Below are 17694 nucleotides of genomic sequence, written 5' to 3' on the forward strand. Positions count from 1 at the left end.
TGTTGATTGTAGGCCAAAACAAACAAATTATATTTTTATAAATATATGCCGATAAAGATATTTTTAATGCACTTCTCTTGGTGCTTTTTGCTCCTCATCTACGGATCAGAGTACAAGATCCTTATATACCAATGTAGAATAAATATTTAAGATGTAATATTACTTGCAAGGTCAACTACCAAAGCGCAAGACACAGTGCGTTTTTTCTATTTGTGTCCCACGCTAAAATTTTAACGTCATAACGCCAAATATAATCCACATATTTCATGATTTGGCCACTTATTCAATGCCAGATTTTAGGGGTTGGCGTCAACTGGTAAATTATTGCATTTGGATTGTGTGGAAAATAAAAAAATGCAATCTTTCTTGAATTTGTTTTTTTTTTTTTTTTCTCAATTTCTTTATTATTCGCATAATCTTGTTATCTAAATCTTATTGCCGAATTGATCATTCAATATGGACATGAAAGTTATGGAAATTTCATAGCAGTTAAGTACCACATCCTCGCGATCTAACGTTAGACAAATTCTCTGGCTCTCTCTCTCTCTCTCTCAAAATCAGCAGAGCCACAGACAAAATGCAAAAAAGAAAAAAACATTGGAATATGAGTTATTTATATCTTTAAAACAATCATGATCAGTTTTTCCTATTTGATGGAACATATTAATAAAAGTGATCTTTACAGTACCTCTCGTGGGGAAGAGGGGGCGTACACCGGGGCTCTCGTCCAGAAGCCCTTCTCAGCCTTCTAGAATAGCTGTTACAAAATTCTTCCGAAGGACGGGTCGAGAAATGATTTATAATGAGAAGAAAATTGTTATTTTTCTTTGCGGAAATTATTTTGCTAGCTTCAAATATGTATTATTTTTATCAAATAATAGAAATTAAGGTAGCTTAGGTGATCAAGATTTCTGCGATTTGAAATCTCTGATGTGAACATCACTTCCGGACAACCTTATATTACTACAGGCAATCTTATATTTGCATATAAGAGAAAAATGCATTTTTTTCTGTTTTTGAGTCATGTACAGTTTTTATTACTTTTGTAAACAACGATGTCCCTTTACCCTCACAACTTTCCAATTATTTGATCGACACGCCCTGTTTATTAATTCATTTATATAAATTATAATCCTTCATATCACAGGCGTGAATCACGTTATCACGTCCAAGTCATAACATTGTTAAACTAGCGCCAATAACTGCAGCAGAGAATGTAGGTCAATTGCCTGTACAATTCTCCCAATAGCATTATTGATATTGGAACATTTTTAGGGAGAGGCGGACGGGTGAGAGACGTATTATTTCAACAGCAAAATATAAAGAAAGCATGGAGCTGCTATAATCAGAGGCTTTTACAATCTTTTAGACAAGTGTAAAAATTTCCCACTTTTTCAGTTCCAACGTGTAGCACTTTCAGACAATATGATACATCTCTATGCCATCAGTGTCTCCCTAAAAATTTGTTGACCATGTTAACTGTTCAACTCCCGGCAGAAGATGAACCAGCCAACGATAGTTTTGATACACAGGTGTAGGTGCCGCACCCTGAATTTCAGATCTTTATGCAATTAACCCTTGCCGTTTCAAGTAACTGGAAACGACAGGGGTATGCCATAGTGTAGATGTTTGTTTCAAGATATCTTTGACTCAGGGTGAGAAGCCGCTCAGGGGCGAGACGGGAGGAGAGGGGGGGGGCCTTAACCCTTTCACAACCAACTGCGTCACTCCTCAGCAGGGGGCGAATGCGTTCCCTCAGCACTAACCAGTCAATTTATTTAAGTATCTTTCACTATTATTATACATTTTCAAACTTTAATTAGGGTGTATTTGTAACCCATAGGGTATATTTGTAACCCATGAAAGCTACTTTTTATTTACCCGAGATGCGTCAATCATTCTATTATTTAGCGTGATCTGTGAAGTCTATTTCATGACACGAAGTAGGAGCCGGAATGTGGGGTGTAAGGGGGGGGGAGGCGTTCCATCAGCACCAGGGTCTACCGCAGCACTATTTCCACCCTGGTCCGGCAACCCAAGGCCTTCACTTAGTGGTCAGTTGTTAACAAGTCGGGAAGACAGCACTAAGGACACTCAGGTAAACTGACCATTAGTGATGAGGTCGTCATGCAGTTGACCACAATACAGAGGTCTTTGTCATTGGGTTATATTTGTATTTTTCATAGATTTTATATCAATTCTAAGTTTATATATGATCTCAATTATTACCTGTGATCAGACATGAAATTTTGACCCACTGATACAGAATATTAGGTGGACTTGTGTTCAGTTGATGGTCAGAAAACCTGGGAACAGTGATAATACATTGACTTCTTTTAGACAAAGCATATAGTTTTACATCTACAGGGATAATTCCTTTTTTTTTTTTTTCATTTTTCTTTTTTTTTTTTGTTTTTTTTTTTTGAGATTTTAAACTCTTTCAACATCTGACTTGCCTATCTGTCATTGAATCTGTTTCTTTAAAGTTTGTAATAAGTGCCGTCTTCTGTCTTGTTTTATCAAATCATTGGAGTTTGATATTTTGTTGAATAAACAAAAAGACGTTTTTTTTTCAACTTTTTATTCTGTCTATAAGTCATTGGATATACAAATTTTATACATTAAATAAAAATGAAATAATTGAAATTGTTTTTATCTGGTAAACATGTAAATTCTTTGAAAATGAAACACTTGTCTATTTCTCTTTCTGTTTCCAACAATAAAGATGGAAGAGAGGGATTTTCTAGCATAATATATATAATATGTATTTGACTAAGTAAAATTCTATTTTTCATAGATATTCTATCATAGATAGTGTGTCTGATCATGGAAGTAATTGGTCTGATAAAAACTGAACCTACACAGTATAAAAGTAATAACTATTGATTACCACTGAACATAAAAAATTGTATCAATTACAAAATGTGTTTCTTTTTCAATTGTCCAAAAATAGCAAAGTTATAAGGTAATTAGTTTGTTTCTGTTTTTGTCATCTGAACATATCATTAAGAGTTGTAGAAAGGATTTTTTATAATTGTTGTGATGAGACCTGGTGTGGTCCTTTTTATGCCAGTAAGTATTTCATAGACATCATTGTCAGTAATGATGGTGATATTCTCCGTGGTAAAAGTGTCATCATCTTTATGATAGTATTCTGTTCTTTCCTCTTTACATATATGATGGGTTATGGCAATATTGTTTGTCAGTTTATTTTCCACATTACTTATTACATCCGTCTCTCCCTCTGAATTTAGAACATTGTTATGCCCACTTTCCTTGCCAAAAGTTCCATGTATATTATTAGAAACATGTTTTCTTTTGATGTGCATTGTTTCATGTGTTCTGCAATTATTCCCTTGACTGAATTCTACTCCACATTTGTCTGGTTTCTCACAAGTGTGCATTCTTTTAGGGCTAGTGCAGGCCAATTTTGTTATGATCTCTTTGTCACAGTTCTTGCATGTATCATGCTTTTCTCCAGTATGAATGGTTTCATGGACAGTGCAGAAACCTTGTGTAAAACTTTTGTCTCCAGTGTTAATTGTTTCATGGTAAGTGCAATTCCCTTTTGTAGTGAAAGTCTTCGTAGAAAGTCTATGCTTCAAAGGTCTGTCTCCAATGTGAATTTTTTCATGATAAGTGCATTTAGTTTTATCATTAAAAGTTTTGTCACAGAATCTACATTTGTAAGGTTTGTCTCCGGTATGAATTCTTTCATGCACAATGCAGTGGCTTTTTTGAGTAAAAGTTTTGTCACAGAATACACACTTAAAAGGTTTCTCTCCTGTGTGAATTCTCTCATGACGTATGCAAAAAGTTTTCTCTGTAAAAGTTTTGTCACAGAATCTACACTTGTAAGGTTTGTCCCGGTATGAATTCTTTCGTGTTCAGCGCAATTGCTTTTTTGAGTAAAAGTTTTGTCACAGAATCTACACTTAAAAGGTCTCTCTCCTGTGTGAATTCTCTCATGACGTATGCAAAAAGTTTTCTCTGTAAAAGTTTTTTCACAGAATCTACACTTGTGAGGTTTCTCTCCAGTATGAATTCTTTCATGCACAGTGCAATGACCTTTTTGAGTAAAAGCCTTGTCACAGAATCTACACTTGTAAGGTCTCTCTCCTGTGTGGATTCTCTCATGATATATGCAATTAGTTTTGTCTCTGAAAGTTTTATCACAGAATCTGCACTTGTAAGGTTTCTCTCCTGTGTGAATTCTCTCATGATATTTGCAAGATTTTTTGTCTTTAAAAGTCTTGTCACAGAATCTACACTTAAAAGGTCTTTCTCCTGTGTGAATTCTCTCATGACGTATGCAAAAAGTTTTCTCCGTAAAAGTTTTGTCACAGAATCCACACTTGTAAGGTTTGTCTCCAGTATGAATTCTTTCATGCACTGTGCAATGGCCTTTTTGAGTAAAAGTCTTGTCACAGAATCTACACTTGTAAGGTCTCTCTCCTGTGCACATTTTTTACTGAATGGTGTACATGTAAGTACTTAATTGGTGGTATAAAAGTCTTGTTACAGAATCTATACTTGTTAAGTTTCTCTCCAGTATAATTATTTTCTTGAATTTCATGAGTTACACTGAGTCCCAATTCCAAGGCTACTTTTCACATAATTTCCCCTTTTTTTGGTTTTCATTCCTTTTCCAGAAAAAAATCCTGACGGTCGTTGTTACACTACTGTCTTACATTTTGCTTTAAGCCAGTCAGTCACTTGGGTAAGGTGCTAAGACTTATCGAGGCTTGATATGTCCTCTCTAATACTGTAATTGTGTTCACAATTCAACTCTCAGAGCACCGTAAGATTATCCATTTGGATTCTGTCAGAACTTGTCATTAACATTACCAATGCACCTAGTTTTTGTACTGAGCAATGCATAAAGTTTTTAGTAGGAATTCCCTGTTTAAAATCTTGAATGCAGTCATTCTATTGGACGATGTTAACTGCTGGTTACAGTGGACATATCTGATTGGTTGAAGTCATTTCTCTCCAGATGCCATAACTTAAGGATGTTATCTGCATAACCCACTGCATATAATTATCTGTTATTACTTCACTAAGCATTGGTAAACATGTAAAATGACATTCCAGCTAGCTAGCTAGTTAAAAGACAAGAAGTGATTTTATCAGTTAGTTTGTATTTGTCACACATGCCAGGCTGGTTCTGTACATGATGTGAAAAGTCATTCAATTAATTCAATTTGTGAAACCCTTCAGCAGCCAGCAGTTTCAAAAGGGGGGTTCTTTTTCTGAAAAAAAAAAAAAAATGGACCTTTTACTATCCATTCTTCGTGTACTTAGATATAATTTTGCTCAGAGGGAACATTTTCCCAGCAAAAAGGGGCCCCACACACCCCCTGGCTACTGGGCTTGTTCAGGTTAAGAAATTTATAAAAATAATTAGTTCAGTTATAGGTATTAAAACTATATTCATGAACTCCACCAAGGCATGTTACTTTTTAAAAGGAGCAAGAATAGATCTATTTTAAAGGGATAATAACTCTTTGTTTTGGCCAAAAAAATGATTTTTCCAGGAGTAAACAACAATTTTTCCATACTTACCAATGGTGAACAGGCCTGTAGCCAGCAATGTCAGAGGGGGGGGGGGGGGGGGTCCTTTTCTGAAAAAGTGAACCTTTTACCATAAAATCCTCAAGTACATAGGTCAAATTTTACCCAGAGTGGACCTTTTCCCAGCAAAAAGAGTGGTTCTTTTGAACCCCCCGGAACCCCCCTGGCTACAGGCCTAGTTAATGAATCCATTTTTACATTCAATTTTAGTCCCTGTTTTTTTTCTTTTTTTTTTTTTTATAATCTCTTAAGAGATTATAACAGAGTATAGCCATCAATGGAGATCAGGTGGTCTAAAGACAAGCTCAAATATCAGAATAATAGCTATAACTGTCATTTTTGTGGTAAAACAGAATATATTATATTTCTATAAGTTGTTCATAATGTTTTAATTGTGAAATATAGATCTCATACAAAGAGTTATTATCCCTTTAATGTGTGTGCATGTGCAATTTTTTTTACTTTTTGTGACTGTATTTTTGCCAGCTTTTCTGTTTCAAACATAATTTATCCCTCTCAGCTTATGACCATGTTAAGTTTTATCTTTCAGATGAGTGCACCAATAGGCCAGGGAAACACTTTTCATTGAAAATAGCTGTAATATCAGTGATCCACCACACAATTAAGACAGAGATGGAAGCCCACCTACAAGGTACCCCAGATATGTACATGTACATTATGTATGGTTAAGTTCATGGTTTACTCACAGTGAATAGTACCAGTGTTAAATGAACTGTTTTGTCTAGTTGATAACAACTTAAAATATTGAAAGCTTTCTGACATGAAAGTTTGTACAGATGATCAGAAAACCAACAGAGTTTGTGAAGAGTGAAAAAAAAAACATTTACTTCTTTTACCTGTTGTTAAAGGGAACACTTTGATTGCTTTTAGAATTTTTAAAATCTTTGCTGATGTTGTTGAAATTTTGGTTGCTGTTTGGTGTCTCTGTTTTTGCCAGTTTTGATGTCGAGTTGTTTTTTCTGTCAAAATCTTGGCTCATTTCTTGTGGAAGTCGTGAGAAAGGACCAAACGTTGTTGTTGGTTGCTGAGGCTCTGGACGCCATCTTTGATGTGAACCATCTGGACCTGTTGTCATGGAGATCAGGGTAACAGACAAACAAATTAATTAATTTAATCAAATACTTATGTCAGGAGCAGTTGCCTTATCTGCATAGTGGACAATATGAAAAAGTGTCATGTTTTGCTCACTAAAATAATTCATGCAGTTGGGTATTTAATATATTATTTTACAGTGTAATGATATCTTTATTTAAAGACATTTTGATCAATTAAAGCGATGGATATCTTCAGAAGAAATTGTGACATTTTTCCAGATATATCAACTAAAGAGAAACCTAGGAGACTACCTTCTTATCAGCATGACAGCAAGGAAAAATCTGATGTACTTCATCAAATGCAAATCTTGACCAGTAGAACTAATAAGGACATGTTTTTATTCTCAAAGTTACTTACAACTCAACAGTAATTTGGATCACAGAAATAATTAGTGAACCACTTCAAGTTCCATAGTTTTCTGGTGTTCAGTTTGATATCAGGCAACACTGATATTTAGTATTAATATTTTTTATTATTTTTTCCACAACTTTTATGATAGTCCCATTAGAAGATTTGTGTGTTATCACAAGGTACTGATGTAAAACTTGTCTTTTTGTTCTTAGCCTTTTCTGTCAAAATTAAATATCAAAATGTGTGGGACTGTATTGTCTGTTTAAACTTTGACCCACTAACTGAGACAATCAAGTGATTAAATTTCTTTTCTGATTGCTCATAAGCAATATGATTTTTTTTTTTTGAAGAAGAAATTATGGTTTTTGTGAGGCTTAAGTAGTTGAATTATTGTCTACTCCACATTGAATTGGTTTGATTTTATTAAACTTTGTATAACACTCTAGTATTCTATAAATTATACTGTTTTAAATGGATGGCAATGTTCATAAAATAAATTTCCTTTGTTTAATGTGAAGCTGAAGATATTACATTGTTGTTGGAAATATTGATTATTGGTTTAATTTAACTAGAATGTGTGCATTGCATGGTAGTATAATATTCCCTTATAGTTTTAAGCTGGTTTGAATATTAAAAAACATTTAAAAAATTGATTATTGACCCGGATCACCGCCAAAAACTAATCATCTGTACATGTTCCTTGGCCCACTTCTGACAGTTCCTGAAAATTTCATCAACATTGGTCCATAGTTTTTGAGTTATGTTGATGACAGACAAACAAACAAACAAACAGGGGTGAAAACATAACCTCCTTGACGGAGGCAACAAACTACAGTATGCTCATCTACTCAGGGGTACAGTGCTTGAGTAATGAATATCAGCATGCATGACAACTTTTTTGTGTTAATACGGATTACCTCATTTATTTGGAATAAAGATCTGTCTTAAAATGTATAGACGTGACAAGATGGCTTGATTTAGCATAATAAACTTATGGTACGATATGTGTAAAAAGTGGGTAAAAAGTGCATTCTGTCTTCCCTAACACAATCCCACGCAGTTGTCAGTCATTCCGCCATTCTACATGTGAAATCAGATTGCTAAACTTGGTCGCTTGATATCTAGTATAATGACCGTGTTTGTAGTAAACCCGGGTCACCTTCCTGGGATGGGGATCCATGATTGTATCTTATCATATAGATGTAGTGAAACTCAATCAGATTACGTACATCTTAGTGGATGAGCTAAACGAAATCGATCGTACGAGGAGAACATATTTACTTCGAATAGTCTCATAAAGAAAAAAAAAACGGACAAACTCTTCGTAGCATTAATTAATCTAAATTATGTTTTGGTGTTATTGACAGAGAGTTAATGTTCTATAATGATCATAGGTTTGATTGTAACATTCTACCTGAGGTGTGCAATCAGCTGAGCTAACCCCGACGAAAGCGACAAGACGGACACAGAAATATGGAAGTGATAATATAACTTGTTTTATCTGTTGATTAAAACAGGATGTTATTATACAGTTGATGAAATTCTATTAAACGTTTTACCGATAGACAAAATCAAACTTTGAAAGACTTTATTTGAAATAAAACAAAATCACGTACTGGCCAATTTAAGTTTTCATTATTTTGTGTAGACAAAGCATATTGCTGATACATTACTTTAAAAAACCGAAATGTTTCTTACCTAAGCATTGAAAAAAAAAAACAATTTGGAAATTAAAAGTAACAGCATTTATTTATTTATTTATTTATTTATTTATTTATTTATTTATTTAGTGTGTGTGGGAGAGAGAGAGGGAGAGAGTTCAGATGGGAGACGTACTCAGTAGGGTGTCCGAAGAAACCTCCTTCTTTGGCTATTATCGATGTTGACAGGTATGATAATCTGTAAAAATCCAAGAAAAACTAAAACTTTATATAATAATTGAAAATATTGATTGAGGCACAGAATATTCAGAATGAATGGTATTAAAAGTAAAACCTTGTTCACTTTTTCATGACAGCCAGATAAACTCCGCTGGGCAACGGTGTTATCACGTTATCCATATACACGTACATGTAATTGCCAGTTATTTAGAAAGGGCCGATTAGATTCAGTATTGCGATAAAATATTGTATTAATGAAGTATTGTTTAGCCCATAACATGTTGGGACACAGGTTTCTCGGTGTTTATTTATTTATCTATTTATTTGCTGGTGGCTCCGAACGGAACTAGGATTTATCCGTTCCATGTCAACAAACAGGATTATAGGTACGCCTATTGATCGATAAAAAATGTCAACATTCATCTTCTTTCCCTGGTGTTGAGTTTTGTGGAAGTAATATATCAAAGAAATATCAACTGCACAATGAAAGACGCATGCAAAATATTTGTGGAATAAATTGGTGTATTTTAACAAGAAGTGGACCTCAGTCTAATCTTCATGTACATGTCTTTGACCGTGTAGGCCTACATTCGTGAACAATTTCTGCCACAGTCCCTCACCTAAAATGGGGATGTCCCTAAAATGGGCCATACCTATCTGTAATTTGCATAACAATAAGTTGCTCATCGTAGTGTGAGCTGTCTTTCCGAAGACTCACTAGGCAGTAGGACACATCAGGGTGAAGACGCAACAGCAATGTGTGGTACAGTTGCAAGGCCGAGCTTTTATGAGACGAAGACACAAATTCATGTTTCGTAAGTATCACATTTTCTTCAGTAACTTTAGTCAGTGGATATAAAAAGCGTAAAAGAATGCAAGGAAAATTACGACAAGTATTTATGTTGCGATTCTTTGTTATGTTTTGCCTGTCGTTTCTTTTATGTCACTCAGAATATTAGCTAGCATATTAGTAGATGGGAATATTACCACAGATATCACGGACTAATTTAGATGGTAATACTGTACTTGTCAAAGTTCTGAGTTTTTAGTCCAAAGACAAGTGTGCCCTATCAACGTGTACATCAATTTTATGATCAAAATATGGCGCACAAACGTGTGTTGCATAGCGATTTTAGATATTTTAACATTGATAAGTAGGTAAAATAAATTAACGTCTCTAGTAATAACTTCCACGCATTAAAGAATTGTTTTCAATATTTATTTTTCCAAAGCAAGATATCTCAAATATCTTTATCAATAACTTCAGATCTTAATTTTGGCGTAAGGTAACCTTGATGTAGAGGGTGATTTTGAGGGGCGCTATCTGAGTCTGAACATAGGACAAGTCACTAAACACATCATTTCAAGTGCCCTTTTCTCTTTGATGTAAAATGCATTTGTTGTATTTTCCGAGTCAAATATTGTTTACATTACTTTCTCATTTCAGAAGTCCGCTGAGATACTGAGTACTGCACGACGACCGCCTGCTAGCAACCAAGCTTTTCATTCACTTTCTGGTACCAAACGCACAATCCTTCATCTATTGTATTTTAATAAAAGCTGAATAGATACGTTTGTATTTACTTGTTTTTTTTTTTTAAACTTTGCTATGAAATAATGTCTATAAGATTGTGGTAATAATAAAGGGTAAAATTATAAAGATATGATAACGTTTGACCACTTTCATGTTTAATCTGCTACAACTGATTTGTAAATATTGTTTGGGATTGTCGATTTTTGCAGTAACAGAAGATATCTAAAACCAAAAGGTTTGTAAATATTCCTGATATTTTGTAAATTATTGAGTTTGAGCATTTTAACAATACACGTTCAAGATTTTTCAACAGCACACATTTATAGATATAATCTGTATGAATTTACGATTTTGCTTTTTGAAAAGCTATTCTGTATTTTATTCAGTAATTGGACATTTTTGTATATCTCTTGGAATAAATTAGTTCTTTCTCCCGGATATCATTTTCGGAGTTTAAAAATGGGTCCATTGAAGGGTTCTGATTTTTGCTACAGAAAATCGATTCAAATTTCACGATATTGATGAATACTTCAATTTAAATTTTAAATGAAAAAAATGAGAAAGTTGAGAGACACACATCAAATGGTAACAGTTGGAATTTGCTTCTCCGAAAAAATTTAGTCTGTATATTTCAATCTATTTGAAAAGGTCTTATTAAAATGCTTGAAATATATTGATCCCTTCATTAAATTTTGTGACCATACAGTCCCAAATGTGCAGACAAAAAGGTTATATTTATATTAAATTGTAGTAAAGCAAATTTTGAGACCAAAAATTTAATGATTATTTCTGTATGATACAGGTTAATATGCCCTCAAAACTTTGCTAACACACATTTTTCAAAAATTGTGATCTTTCAAAAAGCTAATTCCACCGACATTATAATGTTATTTTTGTGATGATTTTACTTGCATGCGCTCCTCAAATCGAATGTACCGTACTTGGATTAAGAATGTGTACATTTATCCCGTGGACCATTTGAAGATTACACTGCGATTAATGCGGTGGAAAATACAATAGAGAGAGTGTATAATGATAGGGTCGCTAAACGATTGTTGACGGCATATAGTAACTAGCCTAATCCCCTGGTCGCCTGGGTATCCACGCCCCCTTAGAGTACTTATGTAAACAAACGGTCTCCCGTAGCGAACTATCCTTTTGTTCAACAGCTTCGCGCGTGCAGCTGATTATGTATGTAGTGACACTATAGTTAACTGCATATAAATTTGTGCTAGCTGTTATTTGTGTCGGATGTTGTGGATCAGCCCACTGGTTCGTTGACTTATGTTTTTCTGAAGATTTGTGGTGCAGATTTTGAGTGCTTAATTATTTACCCTCCTTCTAACAAGAGAAAGGGGAAGGGAGATAAAAAGAGAGAGTGTCAAATGAAACGGGTAATGAGTAATACATTACAGTAAATAAAGGGACTGGCGGTGGAAGAAACGATAGACTGTTTTGCATCAAGTTATGCCCTTATAATCCGACATGGCCCATAACATGATCCATAACATGACTCATTGTTGTATGACTTATATTTGTGCCGACTTACATTTTACTCTCGTTCATTTCGTGAAACTCTTTCCTTGAATAAAGTTTTGCCTGTATAAATTAACTTTGTGACATGAAGTAATTTTAATTAAAATTAAACGCGCCTGTTGAAAAGGGGGCTTTTCGTAACTAATAAAGGTTCATTCACTATTCAGAAAAATATTGTCGCCGTTCGTCGCCGCTACCTTCAGGAAAGCGTACCCTCCGCGTGGATCACCGGCATTTTTGATCATCTGACAAATCAGGGCAATTTACGTTTTAGCTAATTATTCTAAATTTACTAATATTTTGGACTAAATTCGATGTCAGATTCATAGCAATGACGGAGAGCCGCCAGAGTAACTGTTTAATTTTCTAAACTAATCAAACTAGAACGCGTGGCGATAAAATGTGTCGCTAGATCTTGTAAACACTCAGCGAAATGCACCTAGTGACTATATTCAATGTGCCGTCACTTAATTGCTTTCTCGATTTCATTAAGTTACGATAGTAATTGCAGATAACAAGGAAGAGGAAATGCTGAAGACAAAACAACGTCGGGTCTTTGTGTGACTTTCACCCTAAACACTTTTTATGTTGCTGTCAACGAAAAAGGAGTCTAGATAGCGATTATTTTAACCACTGCTGCTTTTTTTACAGGTAGACTTCCTCGTTTATCATTTAAATGCTCCCCTCCCCCAGCAGACCCAACTTGATGCATGTACGTCTTGGTAGCTATAGTACAGATCTTGGTTCAAGTAATGAAAGGTTTAAGCACAAAACGATAATTTGAGGCTATTTTTTCATTCAAGACAAAATTAAGTATCTATGGTGTGTGACAATAGGGACTTTACAAAGCTTAATTTGTCCTTAAATATATATATTCCAGTAGCATAGACGAGCGACGTAATTGTAACCTCAACCTGAGGTATCTCCGATGAAAGCGTAGTACAAAAATTAACTTTTTTAAATATGGATTACAACATGCTGTACAATGATATTGAGACTAAAGGGTTTAATGGACTTCTTTGCCTTAAAAGCAATTCATTTCAAAATTAAAAGAAACAGTTTTTTCGGGGAGCGTGGGTAGACAGTTTACGTCAGGTGATTCGTTAAAGTCGAGGAGTGTTTCACTTTCAAATGTGTAAATCATATATGTCATAAAACACTATAAGAAAGTTTTTTGTTACGATCTGCAACATTTGTTTATTTATATGGCAGGGCGAAGTTAAAGCCAGTGGTAATTGGAACCTAATACCGTAATCCTCCTCGTCCATTTATTTAAATCGTATCAAAACGTATGATACACAGTGTTCATTAATGTCATAATTTTGGCGATTTATTAAAACCATATTGGTACATAAAAGTTTAAGATTAGCATAAGTTAAGCAACAACCAGTATGAAGAACAACACCCTTTTTAAATGAGGCAAGACACCCTCTTCACACTGATTATAACCTTGAGAAAGACATTATGCAACTTAAGGCAAATGAGTTATGCAAAGTTCTTTCAACTCGTGTGTGAATACAACACATTCTTTGTCACTTTTACAAGACAATGGAGGCGAGCAAGTAGAGTAATTACAATATACAATAAAAAGGACATTAGTATAGAAAGCTTACTTCGGGTCAGCCCTTTGTCTGTTCGAATGAACTAGATAGATATCGCGCCGCGACTCCCTTTAATAAACCTTCGATCGTGTGTTTGTGTAAAAGTGTGAAAGACAGGCAACGGTCTTTAGTCGCTGTTGATATTGTTCGCAATTAATATTGAAGTATAACTCCTTCGCCTGCATGTAAACGTGTTTCTTTTCCTCATGTTCTCTATATTTCTTTCAGGTGGTTGAGACAATGGGATGAGATCGATAAAAGTAAAGGTTAATCTAAACAATTAGATGCGATTTTTGTGAAATGACTTATTAAGTGATGTGCATGTACGTAGCATGTTAAAATTCTTGAATTTCTAATTTGTTAAACCTTTCATACACGGCCTCATATGTATTACTCTCAGGCCTTCGGTATTATTGTGTTACACGGGACTCCTGGAAACCTGAAGCACAGGTCTACGGAGTCTTGTTATCCTTCATGCAGTTTTATGGCTGGGATGAACACTGCGAAGTAGAAACAGGCTTTACTTAGCTTTACTTAATGTACGACAGTTTAAACAAAACCAGTCTGCAAGGCTTGCTTTGATTTGGCGTTAACCTTACACTGATTTTAAAAGAACAAATATAAATATGTTCGAAGGATTAAATGCCGGCTTCGTTATATTTTAACTAAATGTGTTCACTTGCACAGTTACACAGATAATATTTTTAAGTTGTCTGTCGTTCAGCACGCATTATAGGCGAGTAGCTAAATAGTGACGGTGATCAATCCAAGCTCAATCTTGGCAAGTATTGTTTACAAAATAGATCATGTTGAATAAACTTAATTACGCTTTAATAAATAATCAACACACGGTTCTGTTATTGTCACTTGAAAGCTTTCGATCAAAGACGTTCAATGAAATCACAAATCATTTGACGATTAAAAAATGGACATGTTCAAGGCGCAGTTTTTGTTTCAGCTAAAGGGACTTCAGGTTCAGGTAGAGGGTTCAGTTACGTGTTTCATCGGATGATAGCATCACGCCCTAGGTCTAAGCGAGTTGAATAGAAGCTTTTTATCCAAACATCCTATTCCTAACAACTGAGTTAGGACAAAGGTCTAGTAACATGCACTGTGCAATTACTATTAATGGATCAGATGCATACTTGATTGTTTTTCCTCTGGTGTCGCACGTGTGCATCCTTTCTTGAGTGATCTGAAACAAGTTGCTAAAGTACCATATTTCTCACTGTAGCAAAATATGTTCGACATGGCGTTTCTGAACGGCAGCCGGAGACACAGTAATTGTATAGGCTTGCTTTAAGCTTGTTCGAGAGATAATAACAGTCGGGTTTAACAATAGATAGCAAGCTATAGTAAGACCCCCTCCTCATTAACTGATGATTTACAGTTTTAATTGACCGTACTTTCGTATATTGTATGATCATACAGCCAGACTTCCCCCTGTTGCACGTTGTAGTTGGATTGTCATTGCGCCTATGTCAATGCACCTCATTTAATTTCGATATTATAATATAAGCATAATATAAGTAATATGTTATTTCCTTATTCCTCTTTCATTATCATTCATGTTTTATAAATACTTGAACGCTTGAATGCAGATATTTCAAATTAAAACATAAGTACATAAATAAACTATACATTTATAAATTAATGCAATAGGGATTTTTTCGAGACAGATTGATGCTGACGCTCATGCATTTCAACCAAACAAACAATAATTAGTTCAATTTTTGACTGCGGAAATTTCATATAGGATGAAATAACTAATAACAAATTTAACTAGCAGTTTTTTAGCAACACTAAAAACCAGCTGCGCGTGCCAAACTAGTGAACAAAAGGACAGTTCGCTTCGCGTGGCACGCCTTAGCATGGGTTTAGCCTCTTCAAGCTATAATCCTATCGCCGCAACAAACAATAGGGACCTTCTGGCTGATGTATCCTGCTGTTAATTACACCTAGTTACAGCGGATTGTCGCGCTCGCGCTGGGCCACAGAAACCGGCGTCATGGGGTTCACTCGTATTAAGTATTGTGTTATTCCACCTAAGCTATTGTGTTTGTGCGTTCGAATTTTGAAGGAATTTATACGGCCCTCCATTGTTTGTCCGCCCCCTTCTATTCACAAGATAGGGATTAAAACATTTCGAACGTTGTTACACCGGTGTACAACGGAAACAAAATTATTCCGACCACTGTACTAGCCCCACCTGTCTCCCCTCAAAAAGAATGGACTCGCCCCACCTGTCACCCCTTCAGATTGAATGCACTCGCCCCACCTGTCACCCCTCAAAAAGAATGGACTCGCCCCACCTGTCACCCCTCAGATGGAATGGACTCGCCCCACCTGTCTCCCCTCAAAAAGAATGGACTCGCCCCAACTGTCACCCCTTCAGATTGAATGCACTCGCCCCACCTGTCACCCCTCAAAAAGAATGGACTCGCCCCACCTGTCACCCCTCAGATGGAATGGACTCGCCCCACCTGCCACCCCTCAAAAAGAATGGACTCACCCCACCTGTCACCCCTTCCGATTGAATGGACTCTCCCCACCTGCCACCCCTCAAAGAGAATGGACTTGCCCCACCTGTCACCCCTCCCTCAGATCGAATGGACTTGCTCTACCTGTCACTCCTCAAATCGAATGGACTCGACCCACCTGTCACCGTTCAAAAAGGAATTGTCTGAACTGTTACCCACCTCAATTCAGTCACACAAACCACACTCATATCAAATTATAAAATAAAGTCATTCTTGTGTGATTATTTATTTATTTAGGACATCTTTTGCGACAGAAAATCATGGTGAAGAAATAAAATAAAATATATGCACACTTAGATTGGCATAGACTTTAATCAAATAATGTGATTATATAGGTCAAGGCCGTTTAGACAGAGGTACCTGCTCGTGACTGACAGCTACGAAATCTTGAATTTTACATACTTGTTACTCAGAAGAGAGGTATTTAAACTTTGTTTAACATATTTTAAAGTGTGTTGGGCTCATTTAAGAACGCCTTTGGATCTGGTGGAACGTGGACAGAAAATTTGGTATTTGAGGTTGACACATCTGCGTCGCTTACGTTGACATGTTGACATGATGTTGATATTACGTTGACTATGACGATGAAACAGGTGGCTTGTGACTACTCCACTTTGGAGCTCTTGTGTCAAAGGCTAAATTGTGCTGTGTGCTTGTGCAATATAGTGTGCATGTGCCAGTGCGCGCGCGCGCGTGTGTGTACATTTGCCTGATTCAGAAGTGTATTTAAGTTATAATAATTTTGCTGAGATTCATTTCTTACATTTATTTGCATAGATGAATGCCTTTAAATTAGTACAGTGATGATTGGGTAATTTATCACGCCACATCGCAAATGACTTCATATAATAGAACAATTTTATTCAAACCATGCATCTCAGTTTTGCACCGTTGATAGATAGGCCCCTATATGGCGGTGTGTCGATCCGCTAGGAAACGTAGTCCTTTCTCCATTACTTTGTACAGGTGACTCCCCCCCCTTCTTCGATTTCTGAAAAAAATCACACCAATGATTCCCTCCTGATATTACAATTTTAACAAACTGAATCATAGTTCTTAACAGTATCCAATAACACCGTTCGCCCCAAAAAATACCAAAAAATACCAAGGGGGGGGGGGTCGATTTCCCATCTAAAAATCTATTTTCTATTCGCGGTATCTTGTTCTGAGTGTGTAAATGGAGTTAGTAATAATTATAGTTATTCTACCAATATTACTAGTTCTTTACAATATTTCTTGATTGCAGAAAGATTCATTAATTATTAGTATTATTTTTATTTATTTATTATTTTTTTTATTATTATTATTATTTTTTTTGCAGTTGCACAATCAGTGATGGGTTCCAACAAGTTGTGCATGGAAATGTGGAGACCATGATGAAACAGGTGGCTTATGACTTTGAGAAGGGCTATGATTTGGCACATGCAACTGTTGAACACCAGGCTATGACACAGATTGAAGAAATGGTTGCCTAGGAAAATTTGGTTGTCAAGGAAGATACGGTTGCCATGGGAGATGTGGACAGCAAGAAAGGGGTATTTATTAGTTCTATTTTGTATGTG

The 17694-nt window shown here is 35.6% G+C and overlaps 2 protein-coding genes, 1 long non-coding RNA gene and 1 pseudogene across 5 annotated transcripts in view; 2 read left to right on the forward strand and 2 right to left on the reverse strand.

Annotated features, from left to right (window-relative positions):
- LOC147761812 (uncharacterized) overlaps positions 1 to 17694 on the reverse strand; it is a 271082-nt gene that overhangs the window by 106366 nt on the left and 147022 nt on the right. The gene's annotated exons all lie outside the window — the stretch shown is intronic.
- LOC106158690 (HEAT repeat-containing protein 3-like) overlaps positions 1371 to 17694 on the forward strand; it is a 117452-nt gene continuing 101128 nt past the window's right edge. The window contains exons 1-4 of one of the 2 annotated variants that reach the window (XR_015334706.1): positions 1696 to 2098; positions 6125 to 6226; positions 6587 to 6680; positions 6909 to 7558. The gene's annotated coding sequence lies outside the window, so the exon portion shown is untranslated. Of the gene's footprint in view, positions 2099 to 6124; positions 6227 to 6586; positions 6681 to 6908; positions 7559 to 17694 lie in introns of those variants that run through there. The other variant, XM_087013734.1, reaches the window with a different exon arrangement.
- LOC106158666 (uncharacterized) lies at positions 2554 to 4872 on the reverse strand (annotated as a pseudogene).
- LOC106162470 (uncharacterized) overlaps positions 15794 to 17694 on the forward strand; it is a 75789-nt gene continuing 73888 nt past the window's right edge. For both annotated transcript variants that reach the window (XM_087013692.1, XM_087013693.1), the window contains exons 1-2: positions 15794 to 16552; positions 17454 to 17667. In XM_087013692.1, coding sequence (XP_086869818.1) covers positions 17641 to 17667 — 27 coding nt within the window. In that variant the 5' untranslated portion in view covers positions 15794 to 16552; positions 17454 to 17640. The remainder of the gene's footprint in view (positions 16553 to 17453; positions 17668 to 17694) is intronic.

Source organism: Lingula anatina, chromosome 5 (assembly GCF_051362555.1).
Source record: "Lingula anatina isolate TDL-2025a chromosome 5, LinAna3.0, whole genome shotgun sequence".
Lineage (NCBI taxonomy): Eukaryota > Metazoa > Brachiopoda > Lingulata > Lingulida > Lingulidae > Lingula > Lingula anatina.